Here is a 19,694-nt window from a genome sequence, read left to right as displayed (position 1 = left end):
GTCTCCCATGTGGGTGCAGGGCCCAAGCACTTGGGCCATCCTCCACTGCACTCCCGGGCCACAGCAGAGAGCTGGCCTGGAAGAGGAGCAACTGAGACAGGATCCAGCGCCCCGACCGGGACTAGAACCCGGGGTGCCGGCACTGCAGGCAGAGGATTAGCCTAGTGAACCATGGCCCGGCCCCCACTTTCTTTTAGCTCTCACCTCTGACCACACAAACAGAAAAACGTGCGGGCACGCCCACAATATCAAGCTCTCCGTCTGTGTAATGCGATGTTGTGAGGGCAGGATGGACAGCATTTGATACATTTGGCAGAAATAAATCTTTTTTTATTTTCAAACAATGAAATAAATATAAATGAGGAAACAGAGATAACAGGGAAAATGTTCCTTTTCAGGGCCAGCGTTGTGGCATAGTGAGTAAAGCCACCCCCTGCAGTGACCCGGGCATCCCAAATGGGAACCAGTTCGAGTCTGGGCTGCTCCACTTCTGATCCAGCTCCCTGCTAATGCACCTGGGAAAGGCAATGGAGGAAGGCCCAAGTGCTTGGGTCCCTGCCACTCACATGGGAGACGTGGAAGCAGCTCCTGGCTCCTGGCTTCAGCCTGGCCCAGCTGCAGTCATTTGGGGAATGAACCAGCAGATGGAAGCGCTCTCTCTTGCTCTGTCTCTCCCTCTCTTTATGTAACTCTGCCTTTCAAATAAATAAAATAAACCTTTTTTTTTTTTTAAGCTTCCTTTTTCTGGACACGTATGCACACAATGCACCTGCATAACTCTCTTTGGCGTCTATTCCATGCCAGGGGCCTGCTGCTCTTTATCTGACCCGTTCTTTCCATCGCCCCTGCAATCAGACTAGGCAGGGTTGGCTCAGGTTGGGGAGGAGGTGTGAGCTCTGCAGCCAGACAGAGCTGGGTTCAAATCCCACAACTCCCACGAACAGTGTTGCCTAGGACGCGTCATCTCACGTCCCTGAATCTACAACCTCTCCTCTGCACCATGCAGCTGAGCGTGTTCCTCACTGTTCTGGGGATTACGTGAAATGCTAGTTGTAAGAAACGTCCATCCTGAACACCCGTCTCCCTGTGGCGCTGCCTGCCGACGTGCTGGTTGCTTGCGTCTTCCCTGTCCGCGGAGTTTTCCGTGCACCTCCACAGCCTGCTTCAGTCTCCCCTGTTCACTCCCAGCCGCCCTGGCCGCTCACCCGGAAGCCTCTGCAGAGAGCCTTCCCCGCAGTCCTGGACCACACTAGGTCTTCCTGCCGCCCGCGCCCGTGACAACCCGGGCTGGCTTGCCATCCTGCACTGCTCACCATGCTTGAGGTGACTCACGCAACGTGGGTTTCCCGCTGCAGCTGACGCAAGGGCCAGGACTGTGCTCTGCTCGCCAGGGTGGGCATCAGGGCTAAGACACAGGTGCTACGGTTTCCCTACAGGAAGGAGAACTGGAACCAACTCCAACGTCCGTCCACGGGCAGAAGGAGTAAGCTCAGAGACTACTCCTGTGACAGAGACCTGAGGTTTCCACCAGGTTTTTGACAATGCGACCGACGCTGACGGGCCCGGGCGCAGGCTGGCTCTGCCCTGTCGACGCTCGAGCGGCCCGTTTGTGATCAAAGCACCTGCCTTTTCCCTGTAGGAGCTGCCCTTTCTCCTTCCCTGCTGTGTGGGGTTCGGATGTGAGTGATGCTGGTCGCTGGGCTGTTATCCGAGTGAGCGGTTTAGGAGGGATTCTTTCGAGAAAGAGAATACTATTTTTTTTCTCCTGATATTCCTTAGTAAGAATTTAAGCTGGGAGCTGCTGGTGACTGTTCTGACACTCAGTGGAGAGCTCGTATCTGAGACTGAAGCCATCACAGATGGAAATAGAGACAATGAACATAGATAGGCAGACTCGCGATGATTTTATCTAAGTGCCTGGATCCAGCCATGCCTGAAACCACACCCCCTAGAGTCTTCTGCACTGTGAACCTCTGATTTCTTTCCAGTTTTGCTTGTGCAAGTTTGAGGGAATTTTCTGTTACCCGCAACTCAGAGTTTTGACAAAATACAGCTGTGATAAGATCAACTTATATTAAGAAACATATGCATATATATTCAAGAATATATGTACTCAAGAACATACCATATATATATATATATATAAAAATTATTTATTCCCGAGGGCAGTATTTACAGCAATATTTTTGTGGAACCAACACCTAACAGTAGGATTACTAATTAAGTATCTTTATGTATTTAAAACCATGCTCTAAAGAGGTACAGATTTTCTCTCCCATCTATGTTGTCTGGAAGTACCCACTTCCCCATGCTTGGAGGTGGACCTCAGACATGACAATGAACAAACTGAGCAAAGGACTTTAGCTGGCATTGCACAAACGTGTATATGCAACTGGCCAGTAAGCCTACAAACTGGCACTGCACAGAAGTGTGTACCCAACTGGTCAATACACCAAGGAAAACACACTCAGTCTCACTGGCCGTCAGGGAAATGCGTATTAAAGCATGATACGGTGCCACTAAGCACGGACCGCAGCAGCGAAAACTGAGACTGGAGACGCCAGGGCTGTGGAGGATGCGGGGCGGCTAGGACTCTCCTGCTCCGGTGGTGAGAGGTCGTGGTCACCGGCTGGCAGCATCTACTGAACAGAACATGTGCACAGCCTACGCCGGCGATTCCACCCAGGAGGAAACCTGCATCCACTCACCAGCAAGCATGTACAAAAAGCACTCACAGCTCTCCCTCTTGAGTCTCCCCCACCCCCACAGCCCCACAGTCCTTCAAGAATTAAATGGATAAGTGAATTGTGGTACATTCGCCATATAGCAATGCAAGCAAGCAAATGAAAAGTACACAGGATAACATGATTGATTCTCATAGACAGGATGTTGTGCAGGTGAATCCAGGTCTGAGAGTATGTATCCTACATGGTTCATGTGTACAAGGTTCAGAAGACAGGAAAGGCTGATTGACGGTGGTTACGACTGGGGAGTCCTGGCTGGGGGTCATGGCTGGCAGGGAGTTTGGAGGGGTTCCTAGGGTTCTGGCTGTCTTAGTCTGCTCCGTGCTGCTGTAACAGAACAGGGGAGACCGGGCAACTCAGAGCGCTACAGATGGGTAGTCCATCATCAAGATGCTAGTGTCTGGTGAGGGCCTACCTGCTGCATCACCACACGAGAGAGGATGAGAGGGTCCAAATGTGGCCCCCATTTTGATAAAGATTTATTTGAAAGGCAGAGTGACAGAGCGAGACAAGACAGAGAGATTGATTTTTTTCATCTATTGGTTCACTCCCTAAATGGCTGCAATGCCTGAGGCTAGGGCCAGGCTGAAGTCAGGAGCTTGGAACTGCATCTCCATCTCCCTCTGGGTGGCAGGGGCCTAAGCTCTTAGGACATTCCCCACTGCTTAGCAAGGAGCTGGCTCAGAAGCAGGGCATATGGGACTCGGATCATAGACCTGAACTGGCACTGTGATATGGTATGCTGGCATTGCAAACGGTGGCTTACACCGCTGCATCACCCCAGTCCACCAACTTGCCCTTTTACAAGGCTACCGATCCCACCCATGAGGAAGGAGCCCTCGTGGCCTCCTGACTTCTCAAAGATCCAAGCTTTCAAGGCTGGCGTTTGGAGTAGCAGTGAGGGCTGCACTTGGGATGCCCCCATCCCACGTCAGAATGACTGGGCTGGAGTCTTCAGCTCCACCTCTGAACGCAGCTTCCGGCTAACGTGCGCCCTGGGAGGCAGCCGACGACTCAAGTACTCAGGTCCCTGCCATTCATATGGGAGACCCAGACGGAGTTCCAGGCTCCTGACTTTGGCCTGGCTATTACAGGCATTTGGGGGGAGTGAAACAGCAGATGAGAGATCTGTTTGTGTGTCTCAGTTTTTGTCTCTGTGTTTTTCAAATAAAAAAAAAATAATAATAAAGATCCAGGGGTAGGCACTGTGATGTATCAGGGTAAACCACTGCTTGGGATACCTACATCCAATAATGGAGTGCCAGCTCCAATGCCAGCTGCTCCACTTCCAACCCAGCTCCCTGCTAATGCACCCCGGAAGGCAGCAGAGGATGGTCCAACTGCTTCGATTCCTGACCCCTATGTGGGAGAGCCGGATGGAGCTCCTGTCTCAGCCAAGGCCTGGCCCAGCCGCCGCTGTTGCAGGCACTTAGGGAGTGAACCAGCAGACACGGACGGTCGATCTCCGCCCCCACCCCTCCAATCACTCTGCTTTTCGAATAAAAAACACCTTTTTTTTTAAAAAAAAAAAAAAAAAAAAAAGATCCAATGTCTTCATCCTGTTACAGTGCCAATTAAATTTCAATGTGTGTACTGGCGGGAGCAGACATTCAGACCATAAAGCTGGTAGTGCTCTGTATCTTGGTTCTGATGAAGAGGTTTTGAGGATCTTCTCACTGCAAAAATTCATAAAACTGCACACTTATATTTGGATACTTTTCTCTGTGTTATACTTCAATAAAATTGTTCTTTTTTTTTTTTTTTGAAAGAAAGCCTTTGGGTGAGAATAAAATGATTTGGGGAAAATGTACCAGTGGAAAAAGACTTCAGAACACACAGGCAAACGCAAGAAACTGCAAGCATTGGTCCTGATGTGAGACACTGCCTTGATGAGAGGCCGATTCTTCAGGCCCTTCTTGTAAATTCCAAGTGAAGCATCTGGGATCTTGCTCATTTGCACTGGCAGGAACGTAGTCTTTGAGAAGACATAGGAATAAAGTGAAAAATGGACCAGGGAGCAAAAAAGTAGGCAAACTTGATGGGAACTTTGGGGAAGGCTGACCACAGGACCTGCATATGGGATTAGTGTTGTTTTAGGAAGAGAATTATGATCACATTGTGCACCAGTCTTTAGAGGGAAGTAGTCTAAGAACTGGTTAAGAGATTGACATGGGCTCGTGGTCAAAGTCTCTGGGGATATGGCAGCAGATGGGCGAAGTCCTCTAGATAATGAAACTTTGAATGAAAAGAATATGAATGAACGACTGTGTACGGAATGAAGTGGATAGCAATGCGCAGGTCTGATCACAGGGGAAGGGCACGGCATCTACGGATAGCCTGACTTCCAGTGAACGCTGGTGAGCTCAGATGTTCAAGGAACTTCCACCCAACGTGGATGGGCGGGCATGTACCAGAAACACATATTCTGGAATAATCCAGAAAACCTAAGGATAAGAAGTGGAAGTTTCCAAAAAATACCATGAGAAATACATTTTATTTTATTTTTGACAGGCAGAGTTAGTGAGAGAGAGAGAGAGACAGAGAGAAAGGTTTTCCTTCCGTTGGTTCACCCCCCAAATGGCCACCATGGCCAGCACGCTGCGCCAATCCGAAGCCAGGAGCCAGGTGCTTCTCCTGGTCTCCCATGCAGGTGCAGGGGTCCAAGCACTTGGGCCATCTTCCACTGCCTTCCCGGGCCACAGCAGAGAGCTGGACTGGAAGAGGAGCAACTGGGACAGAACCGGTGCCCCAACCGGGACTAGAACCCGGGGTGTCGGCGCTGCAGGCGGAGGATTAGCCTAGTGAGCCGCGGTGCCGGCCCCTCCATCTTGTTTTAATCAGCCCCAACTATATGCCTGGACCCAAGTCAGTATTCTTAGCAGCACACAGGAAGAAAACAAAGAGCATCAGATCCACCCACGTCCTGTGTCTGCTCTCGCCAGCCCTCTCTCACACAGACTGGGTACCCTATAAACCCAACGTCGTAAGGCTCCTAAAAGCGGGGACTATCTTCATCCCCAGTTCTCAGGTAAGGAAACCAAGGCTTAGGGTGAGCAATGATTTGCTTGTGATCAGAGAGCAGGGAGATGGCAGAGCCAGGGCGTGCACTATGCCAGACAGACCCCGGGGCCCACAAAGACGCGGCGGCCTTCTCCCCGCTTTGGGGAGGAAGCTGGTTAGATTCCCTCCCACGCTTCCCTGGGACTCTGCAGTTCTCAGGTAGGTTTGCATTGTCAGGGTTTCTCAGAACTGGGAAACGTGTTGACTTGGATTTTGCTGCCTCCTTGAGAGAGGAATTCTCTGGCATGGTCTCTGCTGGGCTGAATTCGTCCTCCACGGGAACACGAAGACAGGGTCTGACTGCCTGGGGATCTTGACACAGCCAGCGACAAGGGCACCCTGGCGAGTCTGTGCGTTCCACCCAGCTGTGCCTTCCCCGTCTTGAGCCTGCTAGGCCTTCGTGCTATCAACTCTCTTTTTTATTTTTTTCCTTTGGAGACAATAATATGCTTTGTTGAGAAGCAGGCTTTGTAAAATGAAGAAATTATCTGCAAGAACACTGCCTGGTCTACATTAACGAGTTGTAACTCGGTATCAAATTCTCTATCAAAACAAGCCTCCGTCCACTTGCCTGAAGCCCCGTGCCTGTGTCGTGGCTGCAAAGAGAAGCTGCCTTTTCTTTGTTACAGTAGAAAGGCAACCCCTCAGAAAACAGTGATTCATGCTGAAAACCCTGGCCGACTCGCCGCCGAAACCTCAGGGACTGTCCTGCCCCGGACAGCTGGAGACCCCGTCACCATCTTTCGCTTTGGGTTTAAAACACTGTCTGGACCACCCTGCTCTCCATCTCATCTGACGGGCTAGTTACCTAAAGCACACGGTCACACACACACTCCCGTTACAAGGCAGGGCAGACGAAGAATGGGAAGGAACCTGGGCGTCGGCGGGGCTGTACTGCATAGTGACTGGTCCAAGGGACAGCCACGGCCCTTCTCTCTCCCTTTTAAACATGAGAGATCATTGTAATTCTTTTTTTTTTTTTCTTTTGACAAGCAGAGTTAGACAGTGAGAGAGAGAGAGACGGAAAGGTCTTCCTTCCGTTGGTTCACCCCCCAAATGGTTGTCACGGCCAGTGCACTGCGCCAATCTGATATGAAGGCAGGAGCCAGGTGCTTCCTTCTGGTCTCCCATGGGTGTAGGGCCCAAGCACTTGGGCCATCTTCCATTGCCCTCCTGGGCCACAGCAGAGACCTGGACTGGAAGAGGAGCAACTGGGACAGAACCAGTGCCCCAACCGGGACTAGAACCCAGGATGCTGGTGCCACAGGTGGAGGATTAGTCAAGTGAGCCAGGGCGCCAGCCCGTTGTAATCCTTAAAGAAGCTCAGAGGAAATAGAAATGACTATCGATGTTACCAGGTGTCACGATGGGGGGGTGGGGACAGGGAGGGAGAGATTTAATGCACGGCTTCCAAGTCCTTGGAGAAGTAGAACTGCTTTCTAGGAGTACCCGTCTTTGAGTTCCCTGAGTCAGGGCTGGCTGCTCAGGGAGCACTTGACCTCTGACCCACGTCCCCCCAGGCTCTCATTAAGGCCCCTACCGTAGATCAAAGTAAGGTCCCTCCTCCATGGGGTCAGGCCTCCCTGCAGGCCAGTTCACAGGAGGACCACGAAGATCAACAAAAGAAGAAAAGGGGACACAGCTTCGTGAGTCACCAAGAGATGTCTGCCTGACCTCCCACTCCCCCAAGCTCCCATGGTTTCTGGTGAGCTCCGGACGGACAGACTGGGAAGGGGGAGACCACGGGCTCCGCGAGTGTGGGCCAGAAATGGACTTTTTGGAGAGGGCAGAGAGTGAAGCCAAGTCTCCACCCCAGCTCGTCCTTGCAGCTCTGGGCATCCCACAGAGGGGAGCACCCGGGCCCGGTTTTGAGCGTTGGCCCCTCCATCCACTAGCGGTGCCACTTCGCACAAGCCACACTTTCACTCTGAGCCTCGGCTGCCTTCCCTGTAAAACGGAAGCGACGCGTTCCTGTAAGGTTTGTCATGGGGCCTCGAGACAACATCTGTAAACCAGCTCGCAGGGCAGCAGGACAGACGGATGGGGGGCTGAGGCAGACGGAGGGTTAAGATACCATGGGCATCGGCCTCCAAAGGGAGGTGAGGGGGCCAACTTCAAGGGATTTTCGAGGTGGACACAGAAGCATGGGTCCCTCCACTCTTGCCCCTTTGAGAATATAAGAACAGGCAGAAAGAGCGAGGGCAGGAGGGCGGGACTTGTGATTTCTTCCACTTCAGGGATGCTTTGAGGAAAGAGGATGTGTTGTCCTTTGCCCCCTGCAGCTGGGAGGCGGGTGGGCTGGTCTCTGCAGCCTCCCGGGAAATCCAGAGAACGGAGCCGGTGAGGGGGTCCTCTGGGGCAGGGCGTGGAGACGGAGAGCAGCAGCTGCTGTGTCGGGGAGTGGGGCTTGTCATCGTCGCCATGTCACTGGCGTGTGACGCTGGGGCAGGAGCATCTGCCTGGGGCCCTGCCTGTGACGGCTGCCTCCACAGGCACAGGCGACCCCCACGCCGTGAGTCTGGGTGGAGTGGCCTGCGGGTGCAGCTGGGAGGCAGTGTGCAGACGGGCTGGAGAGGGAGGGCTGCAGGAGAGAGCCTCTCCGAGCTTAGGGGGCAGTGCGCCAGCTTCAGGCCCCTTTGGGCCCAGGGAGGGTGGCGCTATCGACAACAGAACCTAGAAGAGCTTCCTTTCCAGCCCAGGCAGTGAGAAGGCGAAGGGGATGGGGGCATCTTCGTGGGTAGAAGAAGGGGCGTGACCTACACCCCCCTGGACGTGGCAGAGAGAGAACTCTCTTCTTTGTTGGGGGAGGGTCGGATGTTGCCTAAGATTCCTTGGTTCTTTCAGATTCTGATACTCTGTTCCATGGCTTAGAGAGATGACGACACCGCCTACCACCAAGTCAAGGGGAAAAGGCAGGGGATGCCGGGTTTCCTCCACTGAAAATACGCAGAGGGAACAGTGAGAGGCTGAAAACGGAGCTGATCAAGTCTTTGAACCTGGGATTCTGCTCCCGCACAATGGGTCAGGAGTGCCTACCCTGCGGCTACCTTGCTACCTTGCAGCAGGCATGGGACAGCATCACTCCCGTAAGTGGTGGGCATGCACACAGCACATAATGAGTGTTCAACCAATTACCTCAATTACCCCTATTACCATTATGGCTGTAGAATTTACTATTTATTTTTAAATAAAGAGTAAACTTTATTTAAACTTTAAATAAAGAGTTCTACTATTTTTAATCTCATGGAGGGCAGAAAGTACCATTTATTTCGCTATACCCAGGACAGCCATGAAAGAATGATGATTCATTAGGAATTAAGATTTTTTTTTCCTTAACATTATACCATCTTTTGTGGACCAAAAAAAAAAAAAAAAAAAAAGAGAGAGAGAGAGAGAGTCCGCATTGCACACAACAGAACACGGGAGTGGCCAGGATGGATGTGAGGCACCAATGAGGTGGAATTTCAGCTATGAATCAGTCCTAGTTATCCAAGACCTGGTCTCCATGGGCATCTTCTTGACTCTTCACCAGACTCGGTGGCAGGTGAGAAAACTCAGCACAAGACAGGCAGGACTGATGGCCCAAGGCCAGGGAGCAGGCAAGTGGCATTGGAATCCAGACGTGGCACCTACAGCCAGCATCCGGGCCAGGTGCCACGTCCCTGAGCCCTGGCGAGCCTCTGTGGTCAGCGGAGGAAGCTTTTTCACTGAGACAACTTCCACTCCAAGCCGCAGGGCGGCGGCGGCGGTGGAGGGCGGGGGGGGGGGGGGGGAGACGGTTCTTTACTGGTTTGGGGCAGAGAAACAAAAGGCGAGGAGGCCCCTGAGGCCAGGCAGGTGTCCAGCCGCCTGCTCCAGCTCCTGCCCATCCCGGGCACGCTCCTGCACTGCCGCCTTCTCCCTGTGTCCTACAGGGACGCCAGATTCCTGTGCGCTCCAATTCCCGGGTGCTTGCCAACAAGCATGGCTCCCTGAGTTCTGAGACGCCTCTCTTAAAAGGTCTAAAAATATCAAAGCAGCAGTCTGATTAGCAGGGGTTGGCATCAGCTAATAAGTAATAGCGACATAAGCGACAGCTAATTGCCTTCTGGGCGTTTTCTTTGAGGGCTCTTGGAAATGAAACATTTTGGTCCCGTCATCCTTTGGGCTGCCTTTTCCTGAATGCATTATATATATATAAAAAAAAAAAGATCAGCAAGAGAGTCATCGTCTCTGGAAATGTCAGTATTTAAATGTTTTGATTCTTAATATTTTGGGGGCCAAGGGCTTTGATTCCTAAGAGGCATCCGATGAGCACTTGCTGTGTGTGGCGGGCTTTTCCTAAGATGATGTCGCTGTTTCTCCCAACGGCCCCAGGAGGTGGGAGCTGCTACTGCTTCCCCATGAAAGAAAGGGAAACTGAGGCACAGGGTCAGAGAGCATGCATCGCGATGGCTGCTCGTGGGCGAGCACGCAGCCCCTGTCTACTTGGAATCCACGGTGGTGCCGCCTGCCTCCGTGTAGGGAGCTATCCTTGGTCCTGAAACCAGAGACCGGAAGACTCGGGCCTCTTCCCAGCCTTAGGCTGTGAGGCAGAGCCCCCCGGGTCGTGGTCACCTTTCCCTAGGGGCTCCTCGTCCAGGGGTGAGATCAGACAGACAAACAGGCAATTCTGATGTCGGGGGCTTTTTGTTGTTGTTGTAGAAAATAAAAAAAAAAAAATTCAGCATGTCAGGGATTGGCTTTGCGGCGAGTCCCCTAGCTCGATATTTACCTGAATTATTTAACCCAATTAAGCTGCTGAGGACTGTACACACACACCCCAGAACCGCATCCCTCGCTGGCTGGGGCCATCTTCCTCCCCACCTTCATCTAGCGCCAGCTCGGCGCTGTGTTGACCCCGAATCGAAATACGCCTTTCTTAGAAAGGTGACTCTAATTAGAAATGGCTGGTACATCATCACTGAAATGAGCATTGTTTAGAAAGCGATGAGGCTAAGCCACAAACATCTTTTTAAAAATTTTTTTTTCTTTTCTCCATTCTTAGCTGTGTTTCTCTGCCTGACACTCGCTAGCATGTTTTAGCAAAAGCTCGGGGGAAAATGCAAATGTCCTTGTCTGTGGTCACCGGCACAGTTGAATCCTTGTTTGCATTGCCTGCAGCTAAAACTGGCACTTTCCTCCTTCTGCCAGAGACATTTTTAATACCCTCTTTACAAACTGCTCCTACGATGCCCCCTTTGAGCGAATACTTGTCTACTGCCCCTCCCGCTGGGCTCACCAGGAGAGCAGGCTCTCTCTAGCTACCTGGCCCTGGGTTCGAATCCTGACTCCACCACCTGCTTATCTGCTGTCTCTGGGAAGGAAGGTCAGAAGGCCTCTCCATGCCTCGGCTTCTTTGTCTCTACAAACACGGGTTATGTCAGCTCCAAAGGATGGAGGGGTTCCCTGAATAACGTGCACAGTACGTAACAGATGTACTGTGGGGGCCATTATTTTCCTCCTGGAGTGCCATGGCCATGAGGCAGTCTGGAAAGTTTCAGGTTAGACTCTCTGCTTCTGCAGATGAAGATGAGGAAATCAGAGAGGTTAAGTGACTTGTCCAGTGCTGTCCAGCGCTGTCCAGCCAGGCAGTGGGAGGGCTGGGAACCTCCCGGCTCTGGGTGATGGCTACACCTGCTCCGCCGCTACTGAGAGCTCCGGAAACATCTCACTATTTAAAAGCAGCCAGGGTTTGGCTGTTTCAGGGGAGGTCTCGGGGGTCAGTCCCCTCCCAGCCTGTCTGCACTTTGGGCTCCTCTTTCGGTCCCAAGCTTTAGTGCCAAATCATGGCTGCCTGAGAGACGAGCGCGCCTTGGGGAGCTTGACCTACCCACCCAGTCTCAGCTGCACGGCTACTGGGTGGGAGGTTGGGCTGGAGCATTACCGTAGCCATGACCAAGGAGGGACACACGTGCTGCCTGTAGGGAGCCCAGCGTCTTCGGGGCGGGGTGGGTGATGCAATGAAGGGGGGGTGACGCGATGAAGGGGGGGTGACGTGATGAAGGGGGGTGACGCGATGAAGGGGGGGTGACGCGATGAAGGGGGGGGTGACGTGATGAAGGGGATCTCAGGCTGCACAGGAAGTACGTGGCCTGGGTTGGGAGGGGGTGGTCAAGGTGGCTTCTCAGGATACAGGACATCTAGGCTGGCACTGAAAGGAGGAGGTGTGACCTGTGTGTATGTGTGAGAGAGAGGTGGGGGTAAGGGAGGGAGACAGAGGGAGAGAGAACTAGGAGGAGGAAGATGAAGGGCACAGCATGCTACAAAACACCTAGTTTGGTTCCTGAGTGGTGAGAGGTTGCGGCTGGAGATGCGGGCAAGGCCCGGATCCGAGGAGCCCCCCTGACCTCATAAAGACGGCCATCTTCACTGTGAGGGCAGCGGGCGCCCACCGCATTGTTTCAGCCCCGGGGAGGACGGAGGAGCGGAAGGAGGTCAGACTGAAGGTAAGGAGGGCAGCGAGGTGGATGACGGCACAGTCCAGGCGAGAGACGGCGGTGCTGCCCTGGGGGAGGAGGCCGTGACCCTGGGGAGGAGGCCATGACCCTGACCCCGGGAAGCAGGCTGGTTCATACAACCTCTGCCCACAGCAGCTGACGGAGGTGAGGGAGAGCTCTGCTTTCCGCCAGAACAGCCAGGGCCCCGACGACGTCCCTTGTTTGCACAGGGAAGGTGTCACCGTCGGCTGAGCGCCCGGCGGACAGGAGCATTCAGGTCTTCAGCAGCTTTCTGCTCGTGGATCTCCGTCGGCGGCGATGTCCCCTCCCCGTGGCCCTCTGGCAACACAGAGGTGTTTCTGGTCCTGGCAACGGGGACCCGCTCCCGACACGGAACGGACAGGAGCCAGGGATGCGGCTCCACATCCTGCCAGGTCCTGGAGCCAGGCGGGAGACTCGGCTCTGCTGAAGCGCAGAACCTGGGGAGAGGCAGCCTCGCCGGCGACGCAAAGCTTCAGTGGGAATTCCCGACAGCCTCCGGGTTGTGCAGGGCATGGGAAGCCGGGAGAGGGCTGGCCCGGGACCTCTGTCAGATGGGGACCAGGACAGAGCCTGCTCCTGGGGAGAGAACGGCCGCACACTCGGCCCCTCCATGCTCACACACTAGAAAGCACGCTCCGGCGTGGGCTCCGTTTCCTGTCCCACCTGTCTACACCCAGCCAACAATGTATGGATTGGGCGGCCCGGCGGCGTCTGCCCACGGCACACCTCGGTCCTGCCCTTCTTCGGACCTGCTCTAGGCCAGCGCCAGGCAGCTCCTATGGATTTTTTTTCTTCTCATGGAACTGTGGGCTCCTGGAGAGAAGACTCCACATCTGATTCACTGTAGCGTCTCCCAGCACCGGACAGGGAGCGGGTGCTCAGCGCAGGCCTCCGCAGACGACGGAGCCGGGCTTGACCTTGGTGCTTTCTGGCACGGAGGCCCCTCCCAACGCCACGCCCACCCCAGAAACCCTCCCGGTTGAATGATCTCCCCACTCCGCGACACCCAGGGCCCCCGGAGGCACGTCCAGGCTCGCCACCAGATCGCCAGCCGTGGCTAATTTTCAAGTTATTAAATAAAACTACTGATTGCACCAATTCCAATGTAGGCAGAAACGCATCAGCTCAAAAATTGAGCCCAGGCAAGAAATGTTCTCAGCGAAGTCTGGAAACGGGAATTTGGAAGGGAAAATGCCACCGCCTGGTGATAGAAGGCGTCCCATTACCGGCCGTGAGGATTTTGAATTTAGCTGTTGGAAAGATCGCCGAGAAATACACATTGGTTTGCTCGGTCCGGGAAAGGTCTATTTGTCTTCTGCCAGATTCTGTGTGAGGGCTGCTTGCCCTGAACCCCTCTGGCTTCTTGCAGCCTTTGCCTTTAACAGCTGACGGCTGGGGGTGCAGGAGCTGTGGGGACGCTGAAAGGGGGTCGCCAGCAGGGCTCTGCCGCCTCTGTGCAAAGCTTTGTCCAGCCAGGATTCCCACACGCAGGGGACACAAGGCCGCGGCCAGGGCAGCAGAAGGCACAGGCTGCCCTGGGCCGGGCCCCTCTGCCTGTTGGTCCTGTTTTTATTTTTTATCATTTCTGAATCTCCATGCTTAGCACATACTTGGAGCTTAGCACCTAGAACCATGCCTGGCGCATACTTGGAGCTCACTCTAATTGCATGAATGAATGTTCCCACTGGAGGACTCTACTCTTCCTGGACAATCGGACACAAGAGGAGATCCACTGGGAAGGTCCCTGGAAAACCTTTGCCTGCTTTACACACAGCTCTTAACTCTCTACTATTTCCTGTTTCTGCTGGAATAAGGATGTAATGCCCGGAGCTGGGGCAGCTGTTTTGTAACTGCGAAGGAAGAGGTTCTACCGGCCCTGACATGAGTGAACTCTTGAACTGATACCAGCTCTCATCTACCTCCAGACTTCTCACATGAGAAAATTAAGTTCATAGTTGTTTATGTTACTGCTTTCTAGTTTTCACTCTATTTGCAGCCATAAATGGTTTTGGGATTTGATTTTTGTTTGGTCACTGATTTCGGGTTCTCCACGGGCATCCAACACAAAGAATGGGACTCAAACCTTGCTCACCCCCTTCCCCACAGCTCAGCTCTTGGCCGGGTCAAGCGGTTCTGCCACTGAGGTGCAAGCTCTCCTGGAGTGCACCCCAGCGCCCTGCCAACACGCTCTTGCCCCAGTCCTAGAGTTGAGACCAGAGCTGCTCCTCACCTTCCGCCCTTAGGGAACGGGCGCCGCTGGCCATGGGCCCTGCTCTGGGCCGCTCCCGTCTGTGCTCAGCCTCCTCTGGACCTCACACCTGGGCTGACCGCACCTCCAGCCAGTGTGCAGAGGGGCGCGCCAGTGACAGACGGAACCAGGAACCAGGACCTCCCCCTGCGGGGCATGAACCGTGGGTGCCGAGCTCCCCCAGGCACAGGCCCCCTCTCGTCTCCCCTTCCCAACATCTCTGCGTCGGAGCCTGGAGACCTCGGGGCTGTCTGACCCGCCGCCTGGGCGCTCACACCGCACAGCAACCATGAGGGGCACAGAGTTCTCCCCAGGCTGCCTCCAAAGGCAGAGCCCCCCCACATCGAGACTTTGCCCCCTGTCCCCTCCCCACGGGGAGTGGCCTCTCACGTCCCACACACAGGGCGCGCCCCTCGTTCTTCCCACCTCAGCTGGTGATGTGACACAGCCTGGTGCCCTCCACTGAGCGCCCACGCCCACGCAGGAGCGCGGCTCTGTGCCTTGTGCTGGGAGTCGGTCAGGGGGCAGGGGGCAAATCCTTCCCGAAGGTGTCCATTCTTCCCTCCTGGTCCTGGACAGCCCAGCCCTGAGCACCGAGGCTCCATCTGAGCCTGCCAGCGCCCTGGCCAACTTGGTGTCTGCGCTGCCCCCCAAGAGCAGGCTCGGGAGGGGGCGCCACTGTCAGCTCCAAGATGGACACTTTGTTTCCGTGTTCTCACATCTCTGACACTGGGACACACGACCGCAGGCGGGCTGGGTTGTCCTTGCTGACCTGGTAGCTTTCTTTCCTAATGGCACCCAGAAACTGATGACGTGCCTTGGAGTGGAGAAAGTACAGTGCCCCCATTTCACAGAGGGGGAGACTGAGGCACAGAGAGGCACTCGCCTGACAGCCTAGGAGGCGGCAGAGCTGGGGCCTGCGAGTCTGCGGTCTCTGAGCGAGGATCTGGGCAAAACCCTCAGGTCTGGCTGTGTTCCCATCAGCACCTGTGCCCTCCGCCCTGGGCCGCCGGTGACACCGCTGGGCTAAAGGGTTGGGTAGCTTTTGGGCTTCCGCCAGTGCTGTTTCTGCATTTCCAGCCCAGCCTGCGGCGGAGGGCGTTCTAACACCCCCTCTCTCAGCCTTTCCCAGACAGGATGCGCACGGTGATCCCGCACACGAGGGGGCGCGCACAACAATCCGCACACGAGGCACAGGACCAGCCTGCTCCTCCCTCCCTGCAGAGCTCATCCTGTTAGACTTCTCTCCCGCTTCCCTGGAAAACGACAGGAAAAAGGCAGCCCGAGCCGGGTCCCAGGGAGCCTGAGCCGGGGCAAACTGAAAGGTTCCCTCCAGACGACCTCCACGCAGAGGACCTGGCCTCTTGTTCACCCTCCTTCCGCCGGATAGACACCCGCACCACAGGGGCCGTGAGATGGCAACCTCCCTCCTCGTGCACAGGGGAAACAGTTCGTCCCAACGGCCTTTAGGGGTTTGACCAAGAACCACGCCAGCCCACGGTGGGCCCAGGGCGACCACGCAGCCCCGTGGGGCCAAGCATGCTCCCCCGGCACAGCATGGCGCTGCGTCACTCTCAGCTGGACCGCTACCTGGCTGCCTGGAACTCCGCCGCTCTCTTTCTGGGTGTCATTCCCCCCGCCGCCCCCAAACCAACCCCGAAGCCCTTTGCCTGTGCCTTGCACCTTTTTTCTAAGTCCCCTATGATGCTGGCCATTCAGCACCGCTTGGTTAGCATGGAGAGGTGCAGACGGCTGGAATGCTGGAGCAAGAAAGAGCCGAGTTCGAGTCCCTGCTCTGCCCCTCGCCGGCTGCGTGCCCGCGGGGAGGGGACTTCTGCTCTCTGAGCCTTGGCCACACCTCGAAGCACTGTGGGAGGCTCTGAAACTTTGCTTCTGGGTGGAGCCTTCCGCTCTGAATGTGGCCACACAGCAAATCCACACCAGCTGCCATCCATCAGCGTCGGCAAGACTGCATCACTGCTGGTGCTATTCACCTCACCAGGCGGTCTCTGCGTGTTACTCTCCGGGCAGCCTGGATGAGGGTCAGCAGTGTGAATGCCGTGGGCCCTGTGCTGTGTACAGCGGGTTAAGCTGCCACCTGCGATGCCAGCGTCCCACAGCAGAGGGCCATTTCAAGTCCCAGCTGCTCTGCTTGCAATCCAGCTCCCTGCTAAGGCATCTGGGAAAGCAGCAGAGAATGGCCCAAGTACTTAGCCCCCTGCCACCCACGTGGGAGACCCGGATGGAGCTCCTGGCTCCCAGCGTTGGACTGGCCCAGCCCCGATGTTGCAGCCATTTAGGGAGTGAACCAATGCATGGAAGATCGATCTCTCTCTCTTTCTCCCTTTCTCTGTCACTCTGCCTTTCAAATAAATAAAAATAAATCTTTAAAAAACCTAAAAGTCCACAGACACTCACCTTTGAGCCAGGACACCCTGAGTCTTCCTCACGTCCTAGGACCTGGGGCCAAGGCAGCAGGTCTCTGCAGAGGCTCTTGGGTCTGGGGTCTTCGTTTCCCTGCCAGCTCCCTGGAAGCCTCCTCCCTGTTCCTTGAAGTTCCCCCTCCCCCTCTCTGATCTTCCGCCACTCTCCTCGCACCTCCACTCTGCGGTGCACAGCTCTACTGCAGGGACCTGGGGTCCTGACAGCTTCCCCTGCAAAGCCAGCACACAAGCGCGGGCGCCCGCACAGCCTGAAGTAGCTGCTCCTGTCTCTGCGCCCCCACAGCACCCTGGGATCCTTGCCCAGCTCACATTAATTGCCCTGCATCAGAAGCAGCTGTGTCTTATCTCTCATTCCCCATCACACACACACACACACACTCTAGACTGAGAGTCTTAATGACGTGTCTCGTCTAACAAAAGCCAAGTATTTTAGCCCAGACCAGGAGTTCAATAACTCTGCTAAATGCACAAAACAACCTTACCGCTGGAATCTGGAGAGCGCTCACGGCGTGTCAGGAAGGGTCCGAGGAGCTCGGCCCGCCAGGAGGAGTCTAGTGACACCAGGAGCAGGTCCTAGGATGGCCCCCTTTCCAGCCCAGGGGCAGGGAAGTTCCACCACCTGACCATGGCCTGGGGCTGCAGAGGGCCAGACCCAGGGCCCAAGCCCAGGCCGGCTGCACCTGCTGCCCATAGGCTCACATTCTCTCTGCCCCCTCCGGTCTGCTGGGGGGCTCGGCCCCAGAGGGCGCTGCTCGGACTGAACACTGAACACGCTTGGGTGTGGCATTTTCAGGGGCGTGAAAGCCGCATCTTGCAAGACGACCGCGTTAGGAAGGTGCAGCATCGAGGGGTGATTTAAAATGTGCGAATCCTTAGACAGCAGCCGAGACTATTCCGGACCCTGTACAAAGTGCACCTGCGCCTCAGGCTCTTCTTGGCCAACTGATCCCCACCCCCCTCCCCAAGGCCACCTGGGGCTCTGCCGTGAGCCACAAGGTGTGGGTGGAGCTCCCACCGCTCACCTCCGTGGCTAAGCCGTGGGGACGCGGCGGTTTGAGGGTACCAACAGCGCAGTCTGTCTGCGGGTTACAGACAGAGACCCTGGACCGGACTCGTTCAGCACCAGCCCACGCTCCCCCGTCTTTCAAACCAACACGACTTCACGGCCCGAACACGAACACGCGCTATCGAGCGTCGGCATCACGATACGGGGGCTCCGGCCCGGCGCACGGACCTGTTCCCATTTCCCAGACGCGAGAAACAAAAGGTTCGGCGACGCGAAGGGAGGAGCAACCCAGCCGTCAGCCCCAAAAGCCTGACGGAGGTGGGGGGGGGGGAGGCGGGCATGTGCACGACCCCCACCCTGCCTGCCCGCCCCCAGCCCGGCCCCGCCCAGCTCTGGAAACAAGTGCGCCGGCGACAAACCCTCCGTTCATGTTCATTTCCCCCTGAGAGCAGCAGGGACGTGTCTGGCCAACTTGACGCCCCCGGGCCCCTCTGGACAGAGAGGGGGGACTTACCTGCATCAGGTGTTCGGAGGCGCAGAGGGGCCACGCGGCGCCCACGTGGGGGGAAGCCTGCGTCTTCTTAGCGGCCGAAACCTTGGTCATCTTGGGAATCCTTCAGGCTCTAGCCTGCGCCAAGGGAGGAGTTTTTCCAGAACCTTCCACGTCGAGAGGCGGCCCAGCAGTCTCTCCAGGTCGCCAAGTCCCAGCTACACAGCCTCCGCAGGGCCCAGGACCAGGAACTTCTTAGAAAGTTACACTCCCCTTCGCCAGGGGGCGCTTCCCTCTCCCAATAATGAAAATAAAATCTCAACTATAAAAATATAACTCGGCTGGCAAAATCCCCACGCTCTCACGGCCCCCGGGACTGCGGAGGCCCAGCGCGGGGCTTCCTGCCCTCGGTGACCAGCGCGAACGGCGCTGACCCTAAGGCCCGCCCGCTCGGTTGCCTGGCAACGGGACGCCACGTGGGCGCCCTCATTGGCTGGGATTGTTGGGGGCGGGGTCGCTGGGCTGCGGGCCGTGCGCAGAGGCGGGCTGGGAGACCGAGTTCGCCAAGCTCTTCCCCGGGAGCCCCGCCCCGTTTCCTCCAGCTAAGGGCGATCTGCCCCTTGATTAGGGCTCAGCTAGTCCACGGTGCTGTGGGTGGGAGGCTCCGTGTGTGCGTTCAGCCCCGTCACTCTTCACCTGTGTCTCCCCTTCTCCACCTGGCAAACTCCTGTGCAGCCCTCAAAGCCCACGTAGAGACACGCACGCACATGCGTACACATATGTAAATATGCGTGAGCCCACGTACAGATGCACATACATGCAGGCATACGTAGGCACATGTGAAAACGCATATGCACTTACCAGGGTACCGCAAAAGGCTCTTGGAGCATGGGAGTCAAAGTTTATTTGGATTCAAATCCAAATTGAACTGAGATTCACACATCCGGGGTCATCAGAAAACTGATGCAAAGTGTGTATTATGAAAAATCCGTGCATGGGTTTCAAAATGTTTTGCATCAAACGAAATTTAATTTTTATTCCATTTTCCATGAACATTTTCAAGTGCCCTAGTGTGTGTGTAAGTGTGTGTGTGTGACATTTATGGGATGCTTAGAGTGTGTTCTAAGTATTTTACAATGCATTAGTAACTCCATCCTCACAGCACCCTTCATTTAATTTTAAAAGTTTTTGTTTTTGTTTTT

The 19,694-nt window shown here is 55.3% G+C and overlaps 1 protein-coding gene across 1 annotated transcript in view; it reads right to left on the bottom strand.

The window, feature by feature from the left end:
- The window catches only part of CCDC60 (coiled-coil domain containing 60), a 188,242-nt gene extending 169,636 nt beyond the window's left edge, over positions 1–18,606 (bottom strand). Inside the window, exons 1-2 of the mRNA XM_062182846.1 lie at positions 18,517–18,606; positions 18,019–18,075 (exon numbers count right to left, since the gene is read on the bottom strand). Coding sequence (XP_062038830.1) covers positions 18,019–18,075; positions 18,517–18,606 — 147 coding nt within the window. The remainder of the gene's footprint in view (positions 1–18,018; positions 18,076–18,516) is intronic.
- Between the last annotated feature and the right edge of the window lie 1,088 nt (positions 18,607–19,694).

The sequence above is a fragment of the Lepus europaeus genome, chromosome 23 (genome assembly GCF_033115175.1).
Source record: "Lepus europaeus isolate LE1 chromosome 23, mLepTim1.pri, whole genome shotgun sequence".
In the NCBI taxonomy this organism is placed as follows: domain Eukaryota; kingdom Metazoa; phylum Chordata; class Mammalia; order Lagomorpha; family Leporidae; genus Lepus; species Lepus europaeus.
The sequence above is the reverse complement of the archived record's forward strand: the minus strand, read 5'-3'. Positions and strand labels throughout refer to the sequence as shown.